The sequence below is a fragment of the Anarhichas minor genome, unplaced genomic scaffold (assembly GCF_050575085.1).
Source record: "Anarhichas minor isolate MPS153535 unplaced genomic scaffold, ASM5057508v1 ptg000011l, whole genome shotgun sequence".
NCBI classification, from domain to species: Eukaryota; Metazoa; Chordata; class Actinopteri; order Perciformes; family Anarhichadidae; genus Anarhichas; species Anarhichas minor.
Window position 1 is genome coordinate 3,824,906 of NW_027466457.1, and position 18,966 is coordinate 3,843,871.

The 18,966-nt window shown below is 44.0% G+C and overlaps 1 protein-coding gene across 3 annotated transcripts in view; it reads left to right on the forward strand.

The window, feature by feature from the left end:
* Positions 1–18,966, forward strand: part of LOC142947396 (genetic suppressor element 1-like) — a 34,794-nt gene that overhangs the window by 5,294 nt on the left and 10,534 nt on the right. The window contains exons 1-3 of one of the 3 annotated variants that reach the window (XM_076088954.1): positions 14,260–14,391; positions 16,506–16,685; positions 17,976–18,175. In XM_076088954.1, coding sequence (XP_075945069.1) covers positions 16,508–16,685; positions 17,976–18,175 — 378 coding nt within the window. In that variant the 5' untranslated portion in view covers positions 14,260–14,391; positions 16,506–16,507. Of the gene's footprint in view, positions 1–14,259; positions 14,392–16,505; positions 16,686–17,975; positions 18,176–18,966 lie in introns of those variants that run through there. The other 2 variants (XM_076088955.1, XM_076088953.1) reach the window with 2 other exon arrangements.

Sequence of the window (18,966 nt, forward strand, 5' to 3'; positions counted from 1 at the left end):
AACAATATGTTTGGTAATGTCTCAACCAGAAAATAAACAAGTGAGCAAGTAAGCAAGCCACCCTAATTGGTCAAAGAGCTGGTGTTACTAATGAGCTCTTAATTAACAGAAGATTCACTTAAAGCACATGTACACTAACACACACACACACACACACACACACACACACACACACACACACACCAACACACACTCATACAGGCAAATATTCATGCTCTGTGATGTTTACATTAATTTAGAACAAGCAATAAGCTTTGATGTGAGAACTCGCATGCAAGCACACATTCACACACACACACACCTGACACACGCAACATACATACACGACACACACACGCACACACACACACCCACACATACACATACATTCACACAGGCGTATGCAGCCTGACTGCTCACTGAACGAGGGAGATTGGGATAAATGCCAGCAGATTTTGACCCGAGGTGATAACGACAACTCCTAGTTGCTCACGATCCACACACACACACACACACACACACACACACACACACACACACACACACACAGGTGTGCATGCAGCCTGATTGCTCACTGAACGAAGGAGATTGGGATACATGCCAGCAGATTTTGACCCGAGGTGATAACGACAACTCCTAGTTGCTCACGATCCACACACACACACACACACACACACACACACACACACACACAGGTGTGCGTGCAGCCTGACTGCTCACTGAACGAGGGAGATTGGGATAAATGCCAGCAGATTTTGACCCGAGGTGATAACGACAACTCCTGGTATAGCTCACACTCCACACACGCACACATTTTGCAGAGCAGACACACACACACACACACACAGACATGCACATGCTCAAAGTACACACATACGCTAACATTCACAGTACAATTGTAATAAGCAGCGCGTTGTATGATAACGAGCAGATGGCGGGAGGATTAGCCAAATGAAAATACAGCAGCTAAAATTTGCCAGCATTAATATCTTTTACAGGGAGGTGGGCGGTGGACTCCTTAACACACATGCACACACACACACACACACACAAATATAGGCAATCATATACAGGACTGAGCACTGGATGAGAGAGAGAGAGAGAGAGAGAGAGAGAGAGAGAGAGAGAGAGAGAGAGAGAGAGAGAGAGAGAGAGAGAGAGAGTACAGATACCCCTCTGCCCCCGCTGGTCCTGCACCATCTGCATGTTCATGAACCATGTCAAAACATAATTGATTGAATGTGTCAGTGAGTATGCATGTGAGTGTGAGTGTGAGTGTGTGTGTGTGTGTGTGTGTGTGTGTGTAACAAGGGGCCTCTGCAGAGAGCTGGTTAACAACAGTTAGATGGCAATAACCACCAGACTGGGCATGTATGCTTCATAATGCAGATGTGTGCTTGCACATGCCTGGCTAGTGAGGTGCCAAGGTGCTCCAGCCAGGAGGGATGTCATGTGGTCCTCTCTCTCTCTCTCACACACACGCACAGACAGACACACAAAATCAATGACGGCACTTCACTGACGAGCCTGTTGATCACCAAGGGCCATGGCTCTGTCTGCCACCTGACAGCCATGTTAGCAGCTTCTCAGTGAACTTGCACACACACCCACACCCACGCACGCACACACACAGACACACACAAACACACACAAACACACGCGCACATGCACACACACGCGCACACAGGGTGACCTACAGTCCTCTTCAACTCATTAACCCCTCTGGATCTTGTTTTTAAAAACAAGCAGGCAACACAAATATAGTCTGACTTTAAAGGGTCAGTTCACCAAAATGAAAAAACAAAAACATATATTCTCATTTCCCTTTAGTATTGTCTAGCCATGCAGATATGTTTCATTTTATTTAGTATATCCTTCCCTGAAATGTAAGCTGTCACTCCATTACAATGGAGGTGAATTTTGTTGTTGATGCTCACAACACTGAAAAATTACATTTGTAAATCTCAACTCTTTTGAGAAACAACATTCCGTTTCTCCCGGCAATCCACAGACTTCACTTTGGAATAGAGGGGGAGATACCACAGAATTAAGATTCAATCTGTAGTAACACCAGTGCATCATTAATTACTAATTTATTAAAATTATAATTTATATTTAAATAAAATTATAATTAATTCTGATTCTGAATACATTTCATTAACACCATGATTAGACAAATATTGAGCTTTTTTATTGAAATGTTATCCTTTCTTAATTACATAATAGCATGCATGTTAAAAGACAGGACAGTCTTTAATGATAATTAATGAAAACTGTTTACTATGTGTCTTCTCTAAACCAATGAGTTGATGGATGCACCCAACAAAGAGGCTAAGCAGAGTGTTTATGTGCTCAAATGTAGAGGTTTTGTGTATTGATCCTATTGAAGCAAGAATCAATACTCAAAACAAGACTATTTGTCGCATAGATACTAAGCTATCGATTCAGCTACCCTTACCATGGGCAGTTTTTCTGAACAAGATTTGGTTTTAGTTAAAAATGCTGACAGAGAGTTCTAGCGTCCAGTATCCATGACATAATATGATTTATTAACGCTTTGCTAACCGCGAACATATTTCCATACACTTTGTATTCGGGGTGCGTGGGGTGGATGTCTCATAAAACCAAAGCCATAGTGAGAGAAAAATGTATCTTTAGACGGGGATTTGGGTGAACTGACCATTTAATTCCGATAAAATTCAGTCTGAGCTTTATTGGATCAGCTGTGATCTGATGTCTGACATTTAGACAGTTTATGGACAGCAAGTGGTACAAAGAAAAAAGACACAATTAACAAATCAAGAAGCTGTCAAACATGTTCCTACATTCTGTTGCACACACACATGTAGACATTGACAAGCACACATTAACAGCGCGCACACACACATACACACACAGTTACAGGGCACGTGTTTGCACATGTGTGATCTCTCGCCACCATGTTCCGCTTCCGACTGTATTTGAATAATCTGCATTATGATGCTGGCTTTAATTGCCCACACCTAGGTAAAGGATCATGTGGTTAAGTGGGAGATCATAATTATGTAAATAATTGTCCTGACCACAGCAAGCTGCTACTCTCTGCCACCCATCTGGAGAGAGAGAGAGAGGAGAAGAAGAGAATGAGGAAGAGGGGGAGGAGGAGAAGAAACATTACGAGAGAGGACACAAATAGGAAAAAAAAGAGGAGAGAGAGAAGGAAAAAGGGATGAACGAATAAGGACAGTTTGAGAGGAAGGTGGAGGAAACAACATATGGGCGGAGTGATGGCTGACGGGAAAAGTCAGAGGAGGAAAACTAGATAACAAGGAAATGTAAACAGCAAAAGGATCAAAGAAGAAATGTGTGATTGTGTGTATTTAAAATGTATCTGAAGATTTCACCCACAAGTTCTTCTGTTTTAATGTCGGACTTGATTTGTTTCCCTCTTTTGTAGTTTGTCCCCATGAGAAAACCACATGAACTAAAAAAAACAACAAGCTCACTTCAAAGGATAAGAAAATATAATATCAAAAGATAACCTGAAAAGACCAAAACCACCAATGGTTGCTGAGTGCCAAAGACAGGCTGGAGAAGTCACAAAGTATTGAGAGACAGACTAACGTTGATTTTGGTCTCAACTAGGAAAACAGATCACAAGTGTGATAAAGAAAACCCAAATAATGTGATCACAAGCTCAATTTACATTATCGTCGGAAAAGAAAGTCACAATCGCATTGTACACCGTTTAACATCACAGGAACAAATGTAATTTAGAAGAACAAATGAGGCTTTGATATAAATAGTATATAAATGAGAATAATTACAACATATAAACAATTCTATCCAAAGAAATACACATATAATCCAATTCAGACCTGAAAGAAAATAAGTAACAATAGAAATGATTTACATTACATTCCAAAAAACTTGTTGTTTCCAAGGTCAAGAAGTCTTTGAAGTATTTAGAAAAATCTAAATTGAACTATATAAAAATGTCATGACAATTGAACAATCTTCCTACAATTGAAAACACCAGAACATCACATCTGCATTATTACCAATTACCTAACCTATAACCTTAAATCTTATTCCTACGCCTCAACTCCCAACGTGTCCCTTTAAAGACATTGGATCTTGGAAGATTATAGCGGCACAGAGAAACAAACACACACACACACACACACACACATGGCTGCCACTGTATCCGCTGCACAGATGGTAAAGGCAGCAGCCCCTTCACACAGACAAAGGGAAGGTAATTCTCTCTGCAGGACATGAACAGAGCTGGAGCTGGAAAAGAGCAGCACACATCAACACTCCCCTCCCTGTTTCCTCGTCTCAGCCCCAGGCCAACAAACATCACAGGAGTAAACTGACATTGTGTGCGTGTGTGTTTGTGCGTGCACAAAATGTGTGTGTGTGTTGCTGAAATAGGCTTGAGGAGGAGAGACAGGAAAAATAAGAGAAGAGAGGGGGGAAATGAGAGAGAGAGGGAGACTGTAGAGAGGGAGGAGGTAATAAACAGGATTAGTGCTTATCTTTACAGCACTGTGTGTGTGTGTGTGTGTGTGTGTGTGTGTGTGTGTGTGTGTGTGTGTGAGTGTGTGTGTGTGTGAGTGTGTGTTATGCCCGAGGACAGAGTGACTGACTCCAGCATTACCTTAGCCAGTGTGTCTCCCTCCCCAGGTATCTCTTCTTTCTGGACTCCCTCTGCTTTGTGTGTGCTTGTACACAATGTACTCTATGTGTGTGTGTGTGTGTGTGTGTGTGTGTGTGTGTGTGTGTGTGTGTGTGTGTGTGTGTGTGTGTGTGGAAATCCACATGCCTTTATTAAAACAACAGTTACTCTGGCTATAGTCCGTGTACTTTGAGTTTGTGACTGTTTGTGTGTGCACTGCAGAGGTGGTAAATACATGTACTCGCAGTATGTGTGTTTGGTGATACAATAGTAATTATGTTATGCTGTGCGTGTGTGTGTGTGTGTGGTGTGTGCACGTGGTTTTGCATGGTGATTGTGAACATACCACTGTATAGTGTGTGCGTGTGTGTGTGTGTGTGTGTGTGTGTGTGTGTGTGTGTGTGTGTGTGTGTGTGTGTGTGTGTGCGTGTGTCTGTGCAGCTGCCTGAGAAAAAAGAGGGTACTCACCTCCTTGTTGCCTCTGCAGTTTGTCTTCACTGTCTGAACTGACAATAAATCTTGTCCCAGAGTGTGTGTATGCACAAGTACATGTGTGTGTGTGTGTGTGTGTGTGTGTGAATGCTCAGAAGGTGGATTTAGTTGCCATTATAATGCTTGTCCAGCCACATAGCGCCATTGTATGTGACAGTGTTTCTGTTTGTAATCTCCTACCTGACCAGAGCTAAAAGGCTGCTACAGCGTCTCACTTTCACTGGATGGGGAAGGAGGAATACATTTAAATAATCAGCGGTTTGGGTTCATGGCTGATATTATGCCTCGCTGCTTTTGTAAATGAGCATCTGTGTGCGAACAGAGCATGTGTGTGTGTGTGTGTGCGTGTTTATGTGCATCTGTTTTTGAAGACATCTGCAGATGGACTGTTATTGTAGCAGTATCCCCAGCACTACACTCTTCTTCACCAGAGATGAATGGACAGAGAGCAAGAAAGCAGGAGACGGATACAAGCCGTGCATGCGCTGGTGTGTTTGTGTGTGGCTGCGTCTGCATGCAAATGTGTGTATGCTTGCGTGTGTGATGGATAGAGGGCTTTATGAGAGAGGAATAGGCTAATGACCAGGTCTCCAGAGGCAGTAAGATTCCTGGAGCTATTACTGCCGGAGTTCATAATGGCCTCTGTGCTCGGGCCTCTTTTACACGCTGCTTAATGGGGGATCCTACAGTCCACCGCCAAGTATAACCTACCCAGAGAATACACACCGCTGTGCGCTTTGACCCCAACACTGCGTACAAACACACACACGCACACACACACACACACACACACACACACACACACACACACACACCATAAAACACACAGAGCAGCACATGTGTGATGAGGTTTATCCTCTCTTTCATGCACCTGCAGATGTACACACACACGCGCTCATGTGTAAGATTTACAGTTTATCTTCCTCTCAAATGCACACACACACACACAAACACACACACACACGCGCACACACGCGCACACAAAATGCAACCTGTATAGGTCACAAAGGATGGAGGTGAGACACCCACCTCAGAGAAAACTGAGAGTGTCTGCCTGCAGTACACAGCCAAACCATAAATCATGTCAGGCTACTCTCACTAGTCTCTGCAGACACACACACGCGCACACACACAATCGTTCACTCCCCCTCTCTTCTTTTGTGTAGGTTTGAGTAGAAAGAGGGATTTGGGGATTATAGAGGAGCCTCACTTTTTTCTTTTCTTTTTCACCGCTTCCTTCAGTACTTTCTGTTTCCATATAGAAAAGTAAGGAAGTAGGGGGCCGCTAATCTGCGTGCATGTGTGTGTCTGCGTGTGTGCAAATGTATGTGTCTATTAGAGTGCATGCCTGCCAGTTTGTGTTTATGCATGCTTGTGTGTGTGTGAGCGTTTCTTTTTTTAAATTTTTATCACTGAACGGATCTCAGGGAAAGACTTGAAGGAGACAGTCTATTCATTGAGGAAAACATCAAGGCTGTTTGGTGCTACTGCGTGTCTGACTTCTTAGAAATGCAAGAGGAAGGGATGAAAGAGAAGGGGAGAAATAAAAAATGAGAGGGAGGAAGAAGATGGACAAGGTAGAAATCTGCACTCGGAAGCGCAAATCGATGCAAAACAGCTGTTAAATAGCTGCAAAGTGGAGCAGCTGCTTGGGAGACGTGGAGAGAGGGATGGGGAGATGAAGGGAGGAACGATTAAGAAAGAGGGAGACCGGGAGACAGACAGAGAGGCCCAGGGGAGATGTTGAAATATTAGACTAAATGAAGCAGGCTGAGTGAGCTTATGATGACAGATGAATGGTAATAAACATGTTATTACCTGATACTTCATTCAGCATGTTTGTGACTTTAGAAGCAGGGGGAATTATTTTCTCCTATATGTGTTTTAGAATGTAAGATTAGTTAGGCACTGTGTCATCTGAAAGGTGTACTCGTAGTGATGAACCCACAGATACGTGTGAGTGATGAGTGTCTTAGCGTCCTTCAGTTCATTGTTTTCATTTTAGCCGACTTTACTACACGTCTCAGCTATCGTGATTGTTTGTTTCGTGCAAAAAAGCTCAGATAAAGCCCCAATAAATCCATTGTGCGCCATCTGAGAGACAAGGTCAGCAGCTAGCCTTTGAACACAGTGAAGCATTTAAAGAACCACATCATTTTTCTCAGAAGTTGGTGGAGAGCAAATCAGATACAAGACGAGCCAATGTTGGACTAAGGCAGCCAGAAACATGACTCTAAATGCTCAATATGGCAAATGTTTGCTTAGGTTATAATAAAACAACCTAAAGAGGTAAAAGTGATGAGTTCTTCTTCACCAGACCAGAATCTTTTTCCACTGATGATGATAATGGCAGTGGTAGAAGCAGTAGAAGCAGCATCAGCAGTAGATCAGTAGTATTATCACAAGGAGTTAAGTTGCACTGAGTGTAGCAGCAGCAGGAGTAGCTGACTTGAACAGATCTGATTTTCTCCAGTAAACATGTCCAGGCAGTGAGGTATCAGCAGTCTGGGGCCACATCTTCCTTCTCTCCATCCCTCCATCTCTCCAGGGAGCATCAGTGGAGCAGGTGCTCGCCTCCTCCCCACCTCCCTCCCTCCCCACTCATACCCCGCCTCTCTCTCTCTCTCTCTCTCTCTCTCTCTCTCTCTCTCTCTCTGAGGACAGCTAACGTGTTGTCCTTCTCCTTCCCACATCATCACATCGGTGCGTGTTGTGGTCACACAGCAGGCTTTATCGCTGCACAGAGCCACAGTAGTTTTACCCATCTAAGGATGCACAAAAACCGGGGGCTGTCTTTTCTTTGGTGAGGCGGTAAGTTGTCTGTTTTCTGTTGTTCACTACGCTACAAAACGTCCCAGTGTTTGCTTTGTTGAAGTGAATAATAAGGTCATTCAGCCATGCGCAGGCTATCTGCTTTTAAAGTTAATTATGACTGAATTATTGCTTGGATAGTGCTGAGAGGTGACTTTATCTACCTTATGACTGTGTTAATCTTTCTTATCTCTTAATATTTTGTCATCTTATATGTTGTTTCTGTGTTATGTCAGCAGTTTCGGTTTGATGTCCGAGGCTATTTTTAGATTAATGGCTGTAGAGTACAATAGTCAAAGTGTGCAGTATGTGATTGAATCAGTCGAATCGGACAAACTGGTTCAGTTTGTCGAACAATGTGAAGCCAGGAGGAGAAAACAACTTCTGGTTACGTTTTTCAGAATAAAGCGTTATTTGCGTTTGTCACAATGATTCCTAACGGGACCAAATTGAGTATTGAAATGATAATTCAAGCACAATAAAACGCAATTTGTTTCTTTAGTATTTCTACATTGTATAGGCTATATTCATGTAGGGAACGTTCCATGCTCTTATTCTGAAATTACAATCGATCACTTCCTGTTTTTATCCGTTACCTGCGTCTGTCTTGACGCAGCCGCAGGAGGTGAGGCTTGTTAAGGTGTTTGTGGTCCCTTGTTATGTCATCTTTCTGGTCCAACTTGTCGGTGATTATACACCGCTCCTGTTTGCTCCGGGTAAACTTAACTGACAAGGAAGACAGACCTGAAACACCACGGTGTGTCACCCAGGCTCCTTGTAATGGTTTGTCTCACAGCACCCATGGGAGTTAGGAGTCGCTCTTTAATCCGGGACCTTTAACAGCGACTGTATTGTTTGGCTGAGATAGATCTGCCGCCGGGCGCATTAGCAGCAGTCAAGCGGATCACGTCGCTTTTGTGTGTGTACACAGCCCGCAGGTGGAGTTCAACACACACACGTACACCCACACACACACACACACGCGCGCGCGCACGCGCTCTATACGCCATGTGCTGCTCCTGACCTGCCGTAGACCAGCTGCTCAGCAGGGGTTACTGAGTAAACCTCCAATCTCTTTAATTAGCTACCTCCTTCTTATATGGATACTGTAAACTCAGATCACACACTCCATGGCTTCAGATTAACCCCAGTGTTTTTATTTCTTTAAATTATTAAACCTATTTATTGTTGGTAAATTAATTGTTAAAATCGAATTAACATGAATCACAATCATATTCCTCGATGGTGTGTTTCTGGTAGGCTACTGAGTGGTTTGTTTCTAATGATCTAATCCTACTTTTGATCTCCTGTAGTTTCAATACCAGTAGAGCCGAAGCTCTTAGTCCACTGACAGGGAATTAAAAGGCAACTATTTAGTTAATCTATTATACTAAGGTCACTTATTAGGATTTGCAAGTTTTATATAATTGCAAACACCAGTGATGAATCTAGAGTATTTGATTAAGCGGTTTATCGAGAAGATAATACTTTTTTGACCTTGCAGTCAGCAAACGATCTTATCAGAGGGCCCTTTAGTATTCGTTCTGGAGCTTCATGTCGCATTATCTCAGCCTGTTTTCATGGAATTTCCCCCTGAGCACTTTAAGGACTTCTGGAGATTCAAAGTTCATTTTTGACATGTTTAAGAATCGTTTAGGAAACAATGTCCCCACAAGGGCCTTTTTGTTCCATTAAAAAATAGTTGCCAATGAAAATTATTTAGTTGCACCCTCAAGTATTGTATTCCTTAAATAGTCCTATTTTGTCCTTGATAGTATAGTACTGGTATGGACTGGTGATTTTATTTCTATTTTGTTGTGATATTTTCAATGAGATGTCCTAAAATGTAATCTTGGATACTGTAACAATTTATATACTGTAGTATAGAATGAATCAATAATGCATAGTCTTCATTTTCCGCATTCTGAGAAAAAAAAAGAAGAAGTGACGAGGTGGTCGAGCACAACATGGAAACACAAAGCACATTGTTTCGTTACAGTTACAGATAGCTGACTGTCTGGTAGTCTGGTAGCCTATACACGCTGACACGGAGGACGGAGGTGATGACAGGAATAAATCAACTGCCAAGGCTACTATTCTCATTGCTCCTGTCTAATCTATTCAGTGGTAATATATGAGGAAATATCTGTAAACATGATTTCCTCAGAGACAGACAATATCAGCTCCTCTCTGATTTGCTGACCCAAACCTCACCTTGAACGTTGCTCCTCAACACTAACATCATTGTTTACTACGGCGATAGCTGTTTTGCAGCACACACCTCAATTACACCCCTGCACTTTATACTTGCCAAACACCTGCCTGACGGGCCAGTATATGTGCATCTGCTGGTCTGTTTGTCTTTGCACACCTTTGTGCAACCAGTGTGCGTCTGTGTGTGTTCTCCCCCCCCCCCCCCTCGTGTTTGTTCAGATGGTTGAGGTCTAGCCACCGTGGTGTCGGCACCTGGTGAGCAGAGCCGGCCGCGGGCCAGAAGAGGGGGAACTGTGGCTGTCAACTGTCTGACACGACCCTCTGTACACACCACCAATGCTGAACACACACACACACACACACACACACACACACACAACCTGCGGGCAAGAGTCAGACGCAGCCAGGAGCCGAGAGACACTGAGACAAAGGCAAGACTGGTTTGCCTCGGATTGTTTTATCTTTTAGCATCAACTGAAAAGATCAGTGACTCGGAGGAGAGAAACAGAAACGCAGTGATGGGAGAGGCTGTCGAGTGAGAATGAAAAAGAGATAGTGAGGAGGAAATGACAAGGCAAAGAAAAGATGACGCGGACAGATAGAGAAAAAGTGTAAGGGTCCCAAAACAGCTGCTATTTATATCTTCTTTCTGTATCTGACAGACAGTGACAAGATGCTTGTAGACAAGTACACTGATTAGAGACATTGGAGAAGGGGTCACTGAAAGACAAAAAGTATCCTGCAGCCAGGAGGAGGTGCGAGTGAAGGGAGTTCAAGGGACGAGAGAACAAAACACAGGAGGAGTTTTTCCTATGCAGCCGTCCTGTCTTTGCTGACAGCCCACATTTCTGCTCTAAGCTGTTGCGGTGATAATTTACAGACCTTTCACCAATATCTCGACTCTGTTATGATTGCGCAGTAAACATGGCTCTGCTCCAGCGGACACAGTGTTTAATATAAAACAGCATAATGACTGCTACGCTTCCCATACTGTCTCCATTGTTTCTTTTCCTGCTGTGTGCTGCTAATTCTCTGCTCTTTGGATGTTGCTTCCTGTTTGTTTTTAATGCTGGAGGTGTTGGTTATTACAGTATGTGGTTTTTCTGCTCCATTTATCCCAGGACCATAAATGCGTGCTGGCTGTTTGGTCCCTAGGGGTCACATGCATACGTTTTGTGACGCGCAATCTTGAGTCAGCTAATTCTGTATGTGCCCGTCCTTGCATGTGTTTACGCAGACGGCTTACATGGGTGTGTTTTTGTTGTCCTGTCTTATGTCATTCCTCTGACATTTATGTTAATTTACGTTCCTATTTCTGTATTCGTGAGTGCGTGAGATGCCGGAGTGGGAGAGTGTGTTCGTTGTTTATGGATTGTAAGGAAGTGTTAAGTGTTTCTGTGCGAGCTGCAGAGTGACTGGAGCTAGTAAAGCCATTTCGCAGCCCCTGGAGTAACCCTGGAGACTGCTGTGTTGACGCCACTCTGACTGCTATTACAGACAAGTTTAAGAGGCTGTAAAACATTTGGCTACTTCTCCTCTCCCCCTCTTTCTCTCCCTCTTTGAGTGTGTGTGTGTGTGTGTGTGTGTGCTTGTCAGAGGAATTTGACAAAGTCTGCCAGCTATTGTAATAGCAACAGTAGCTGTTGTTGCGATTAGTATCGGCTGTAGGAGCCCAAATTATAACATAATAAAACTTAAATAGAGCATGTTTTAGGTTAAGAGATCATGTGTGTGTGTTTGCCTGCACACTCATTATTGGTCTAATGTTAGGTAAATGTTCGTAAACACAAATGAGGGTAGTCAATTTAATGTCTAAGTGTTAACACAGTAGCCGACACTAGAACACACGCACACTCAGACATGCCAACGTGGTGAGGGTTAATGAGTAGGTAGTGTGTTTCAACCACCTCTTCTATCCTATGACCCACCCCTCAAACACACACACACACACACACACACATTGTGTTTTGTTAATGAGGTGATGGGGCAGAGCAGGTCCCCCCCTGCTGTCCTCACAGTCCCCCTGTGTAGTCGGTGTTTGTCTGTGTTTATGTGTGTTTGAGAGAAAGTGAGAGTTAGAGAGAGCGGGAGACACAAAAAAGGTGTCAAAGACACAGGCCTCAACATGTCCTATATCACTTACACCATGCAGAGCAGAGTGTGATTGTGTGTGTGTGTGTGTGTGTGTGTGTGTGTGTGTGTGTGTGTGTGTGTGTGTGTGTGTGTGTGTGTGTGTGTGAATGAATGGAGTCACACCCGGATTTCCATTTTGGCAAAGCTGTTTTTTTTATTAGCTTGTGGCGTACGTAGGGATATTTTTAGCTACGGTTTTTAGCAGGTTGGTGGCTTTTTTGACGGGAGCGTCAGTTGGTCGATAGTCGGTCACATTGGTCCTTAGTAAGATATATATATATATATAGAACATTTTATGAATTAAAAGGAATTTTGAGGCAGACATTAATGGTTCCTAGAGGATGAGTCGTACTGACTTTTCATTTAGTGCCACCAGCAGGTCAAAAATGTACACTTGTTCAACATGTAATATCAAACAGGATACCTTAAAACCAAAATGCATAATATATATAACATAATATGCTAATGGCCTCAGTACTTTGAGACTAATGCAAACATGCTGAATCATTGTGTTTATGTTGCAGTTTGTAACTTACCACATCCATGTTAACATGCTTGCATTAGTAGGCTAACAAGTTAAATGTCACATATTAGGCTAAAAGTTAGCAAGTTATGCTAACTGTAAAATGGTAGCATGATGTTGTCTACGTTGAGCTCAAAGCACAGCTGAGGCTGACAACGGGGAGCTAAGCCTGAAGAACGTCATATTTCATGTAAAACCTAAAATGTTTTTCTGCTGTCGTGTTTATTAGCATCTTACACCCTGAGCTTTTGTGAGCGTAGTGTGACTGTGTGTCTGTTTGACAGCTCAGACGGATCTTAAAACTTACCAGGAACTCTGGTAAGTTTGTTTGCTGAAACATTTTCAACTCGAGTGGCTTGACCTTGTGAGACTTTACATCTTTCCATTCCACTCGTGTCTTTACATTGACTTTGTATACAGTCCTCCTCAGTCTGAACACACCTCTAGCTCCTGTCTGAGATTAATGGTAACATGCTAAATGTTCTCATTTTGTGAGCGACATTAATGTGTTTGCATATTTGTAGTGCTGTCAGTTTGTTAGCTTGTTTGTAACACGCTAACTGTAATCATGCTAACACTAGCTTTCAGCTCAAACCACAGTTAAGCTGAAACAGCTTAACTGAAGGAATTAAGTCTGATAATGTCAGGTCTGAGATGTCCTGTAATGGCTACTGCACCCATCAAAATCTAAACCCTTTTATGTTTATGGTGACAACGTGGTCCTTTCACGTCTGGCACTGTCCTCAGCCCAAACGTGTATATTTTTGTAAGGTGGTAGTTGGTAGTTTTCTAGTGTGCAATGAGCATTACAGCCTTGTGGGGCTGCTAGCATGACCTTTTAGCTGTGTTTATTCATTCAGTCGTCACTTCTAAAAAAGACTCCAAAAGGGAGTTAAATGTCTTAATTTGTATTTAGGGCTGTTGTCTGTTTCACCCTCTAACCTCCTGCTGTCCTGGGCAGCAGAGGTCAGAGGTGAAGGGTCACAGGTCACTGTCAGAAACCTCCCCTCCCCCCACCTCACCTCTGTCCCCAAAGCAGACAGAGCTGACTAGCAGAGAGACAGAGTGATGGATGGAGGGTTAACACTACCCGTCGCCACACACACACACGCACATACAGAGAGCTCAAACCATACACCCACCCTCCCCGTCATCACCCTAAACCCTCCTCCTCCTCCTCCTCTTTCTACTCCCCCCTCCAACCCCCCAACCACCCTCCTTCCTCCTGCGAGTGCGAGCCAAAAGGAAGAGGGATGAAGAATGAAGAGAGAAAAGAAAACGACAGTGAGCACAGTTTGAGAGAGAGAGAAGGGACAGCTAAGCAGAGAAAATGGAAAGATAAAAGGAGTGACGGAGACGAGAGAAGAGAAGAGGAGGAGGTAGAGTGGAAGGGGTGATAGATGGAGAGGGAGGGGAAGGAGGAGGAGGGGGGGCGGTGGATAGAGAGGAGGAGGAGGGAAGTGGATAGAAAAGAGGTCACGTGACCACGTAGCAGCTGCAAGGCTGAGAGGGAGAGAGAGAAAGAGTCTCACAGAGGAGTAGAAAGACGACGAGCAGGAGGAGAACAGTAAGCGGGAGGGTGAGTGTGTCTGTTTGCATGTTTGAATTATGCTCACATGCATATGTTAGTATGTTTGTGTTTGTGAGTGGCACGGTGTAAATATCAGGGGAATGGCCTGTGACAAAAGATGGGAAGAAAGAAAGCAAGAAACAGAGAGGAGATTATGTGTATTGGCTTTTGTTAAATAAGCTCCAGTTTGCTCAGATAAATGAGAGAGAGAGAGAGAGAGAGAGAGAGAGAGAGAGACGGGGAAGGAAATAGTGAGTAGAGAGGAAGGAAGGAGAGAAAGAGTCAATAGAAACTGTCTTATCATCTCTCCCTTGACTGCTGGGCTCAGCAGAGACAGAGATATAGACACACACACACACACACGCACACACACACACGCGCACACACACACACACACACACGGCTGTCAGGATCTGAGCTTTTACTCTCTTCATCATTCTTTCCCTTTCTGTCTGTTTCAGTTTCAGTTTGCTTTATCGGCATGACATGTAAATACACAAGTGTAGCCAAAGAAATAAAGAAAAATAGTGAATAAAGCAAAGGAAAGAAATTATGAGTGCACTGGAAACAGAAAAGAAACTCTTGTGCGCCCTGTTTTCTGATGTATAAACGCATCATAGATGTCAGAAACCGCACGCATGTTAATTGTATACATTACACTCATTAGATGTGTGATTCAGGGCAGTGAGATGGATGTTGACAGGTTATTAGTTATCTGTCTGTGTCGCTTTGTGGCAGCTGGAAACAACCTCATTAAACTGACAGCGTGATAAAACCTGGAATAGCTTTTTGCAACACTTTGGTCATGTTTACCCTTAATTGTTGGTTTTACATTTTCGAAACATGCAACAGAAATGTACAGATACGTTTCTCTGATGGTTTACATGTATTCATACAGCAACCTCTGTCAATCCTCACAGCGTGTTCACTAACTTAAAGATTGGGCTTTGGTCATTTCCTCTTGCTCTCTTGTGTTTTTCCTCAATCCACTCTTCATATGTCCTCTCGCTCCGTTCATCGCTCCACAGCTTCCTCTGCCTGTCTTTGCTCACACGTGTGAAAGCCGGCAGGTAGAATGTAGACATCTAATCTGTGGATAATGTGAGATTTATGATACTTTCAATCAACAAACTCTGAGAGCTGACTGCCCTTTCTTCATTTTGCTTCTTCAAAATCATCCATGTGATGAGCCCAACATTCAATAACGGTGCTCAATGTGCACGCATGAATTTTTCATGAGTGTGTTTACTGCTTAGGCTGTTTGTGTGCGGTTCCTGTGGCATGGGTGTACACATGTTTGAAAGGTGGTTGTGTGTGTGTGTGTGTGTGTGTGTGTGTGTGTGTGTGCGTTGTGTTGGTAATGAGGTCATTGCTGTAGCAGGCGGGGGGGCTGGCGGCTAATTCCAGCTGTAATTAACATTAGTGGGTCAGTAAGAGGATAGAGGGTGAAGACAAAGGTTACACTAACCACGTCTGATCTAAGTGTGTCCACTATTGAGTAGATCGATGGGTTTGCTCGTTATATCTGTGTGTGTGTGTGTGTGTGTGTGTGTGTGTGTGTGTGTGTGTGTGTGTGTGTGTGTGATTTGTGCATTCCCATGTTTGCATCTGTGAGGGTGTAAAACTGCAGTGATACTTAATAATGTCTGCGTGTAGACGCTCCCGAGGTCTTACGATGTGTTGGCTGGCTCCCTTGAGGAAATGGACATGTGTGCACTCATGTGTGTCATGTGCTATTAGGGTCACCGCTCTATTTGACACAGCTCTACTCCCTCTCCACTCCGTCTCTGACGGAGCTGACCCACGCGTATGTGCTCATTATGATGTCCAGACACAAAGGCGCACACACGCTTGCCCATTCTCTTTGAGCACTTGTGGATGAGTTTCATTCATTCAAGATAAATGAGATACCTACTGTGTTCAAAATAAACGGATGCATGTTCTTACAACATGATTCATCGTCTACTTTTAGAAAGAGGAGGTGATGGAATACCTCAGCTGACGAAAGAATCACAGACTTTTTCTTACTGGATTGTTTTTATTGAGAGACAGTAAACGCCATGATGCCGTTTGTCCGTATGTCAAAGCTCCTCACATATGTTTCCTTCCGCTCTCCTCCTCAGGTATGAACCATGAGTCCAATAAATCGGCATCATTAGGAATGATCTCCACGGCAACTCGCACCACCGCTACTGTCAGTCCCCTCAGCCCACTAACCAATGGGAACGCCGTTGCCCAATCTGCAAACTCCGGATTCGCTGCTGCGCTGCGTAAACTGGCCAAACAGGCCGAGGATCCCAGAGGTGAGCACACACACACGCGTGTACAGTGTAGACTCTTCTTTATTGGTCACACCCAAAAAGAAACACCTCTACTGCAGCTGTCAATAAATTAAATAATACATCTGAGCTACATATAAAGGAATAGTTCAACATTTTGGGGAAAATGCGTATTTCCTATTCATAAGGAGAAAAGGGAATAATCTTATGCCCCTGTACAACTGCAATTTGTCATTTTTACTGTTAGTCAGTGCCGGCCAGGCTCGCAGTTTCCCCTTGTTTCCAGTCTTCATGCTAAGCTAAGCTAATGTCTCTTGGCGGTTGCTTCATATTTATCGTACAGATGATCTGAACTAATGACAGAAAATTGCAGATTACGTCGCAACACAGTGCCAATATTTGTGTAAACAGATCATTTCACAGACCAAGGTTGCGTTTTGTGGATTATTGTGAAACTGCCTGGTATGTGTGCGTTAGAGTGTGCGTTTTCTGTGTGTGTGTCCTCACTCAGCTCATTGGTGTCCTAATGAAGGTGTTGAATAAGAGCTGACCTATCCTGACCTCTCCCTCTCTGTCTCTTCCTTCATCCGCTTCCATTCATCTCCTAATAATGAGAATCTAATTACAGCCAATTATAACAAGCTCTCTCTCCCGCTCTCCATCATCATCTCGTTTTCTCTTGCTCTCTCCCTGTAGCTCTCTCTCTACCTTTAGCTCTACATTAACTCATTCGTTCCCACCTTCTCTCCATCTCATTATTCCCTCGTCTTTCCATCTCTGAATGTGTTTGTGTCTACTGGTTAGTGAGTGTTACAGTAATAGAGTAGCGTGAATGTTACAAAAAACACACACGTACTCTCTCCTTATCACATTTAACACCTCCCCCTTCGCTGTGTCACACCCCAGCCTCTTTTTAACAACTTCATTTGTGACATCCTTCCCTCGTTCTCTCTATATATCTGGGAGTTTTTTTCTCCCACCAGCGTGCACACACACACACACACACATAATTCTCACACACACCTTTTCATCTTGGACCATTTTTCTCATCTCTTCTACCTTCCGTACCTTTTTACACTTTCCTTTATTTCTGTCACATTTTTGCCAGAATGCTTTTCATCAAAATGATTGAATCACTGTTTACCTCGTCATAGGCCAGCGCACTGACAAAAAAGTTAGCTTTTCTTTTTAGTGCACCATCTGTATTATGTCACGGTGGGGATTGTTTGATCCTGCAATCCTTTTAATCTGATCAGCCGTCTGATAGCTGCAGTTTATTCCTGCCATCATTAACCCCGTCTCTCCCCGCCTTAGGTTCTGCCGTCAGCGGTGAGTCGTCTCCAGTCTCTTCCCCGGCCACCAGCCACAGCTCGCCAGTCAGCACCCCTAAGCGGGGCTCATTAGGGCCCCTCCTGGGCCAGACCAGGGGCCACGGTGTCTCCAGCACCCCTCCGGTGGTCACTATTGCCCCCACCAAGACCAGCAACGGCCTGTGGAGGGCCGACGGAAGACAGGTAAGACGCGACGTTTATCAAACCGTTGTACACGCTGGTGTTCCAGAAAAGTTTGAGAGAAGACATCTGCTGCTCTCACTCTGTGTATCTGTGCTTTTTGTGCCCTTGTCTTGCTGGTTTCTCCTTTTCTCCAGTCTTTCTCTCTCTCTCTCTCTCTCTCTCTCCTGCTCTCTCTCAGCACAGATGAGTCGTCTGTCTCTTTCTGTCTCCTTCATCCGTCCTGCTGTTGCTCCCTCCATTAAAGAAATAGTTCCAGTGCTTGTCAACATCAAACTGTCAAAACCAGCCATCCCTCCATTTCTGTCTCTCTATCCCCCCCCCCACTCTCTTTTTCTCTGTCTTGTCTCATTCTTTCATTTTCATGCTTTCACCCCTCTGCCTCACCCCCTTCTTCCTCTCGCTAATCAGTCCATGTCTTTTTCAGCAACACATGAGGGGTTTGTAAAGAAACACTGAAGGCTGCAGAGACTGGCACCTATTGTGTTCAGCTTCCTGCAGTGTTTGTGCGTGTGTGTGAGTGTATGCTTGCGCATATGTGTGCGTGTGTGTGTGTGTGTGTGTGTGTACTTGACCCTTCACCACAAAAGGCTCACGATGTGAAGAGCGACCAGTGTATGTGTGTGTGTTCGTCTATGGATGTGTTTGCTTGTGGGTGTGTGAACGAATTTAAGGTGGGGCGAGGAACCAGGCCCCTCACACAATGCAGGGGTTAGCCCCCACAGTAGCCACTTCCCCCTGGATCAGAGCTGCCTTTCTCCCCCTTCACAAAGACCACTCTGTGGCTCTGCCTG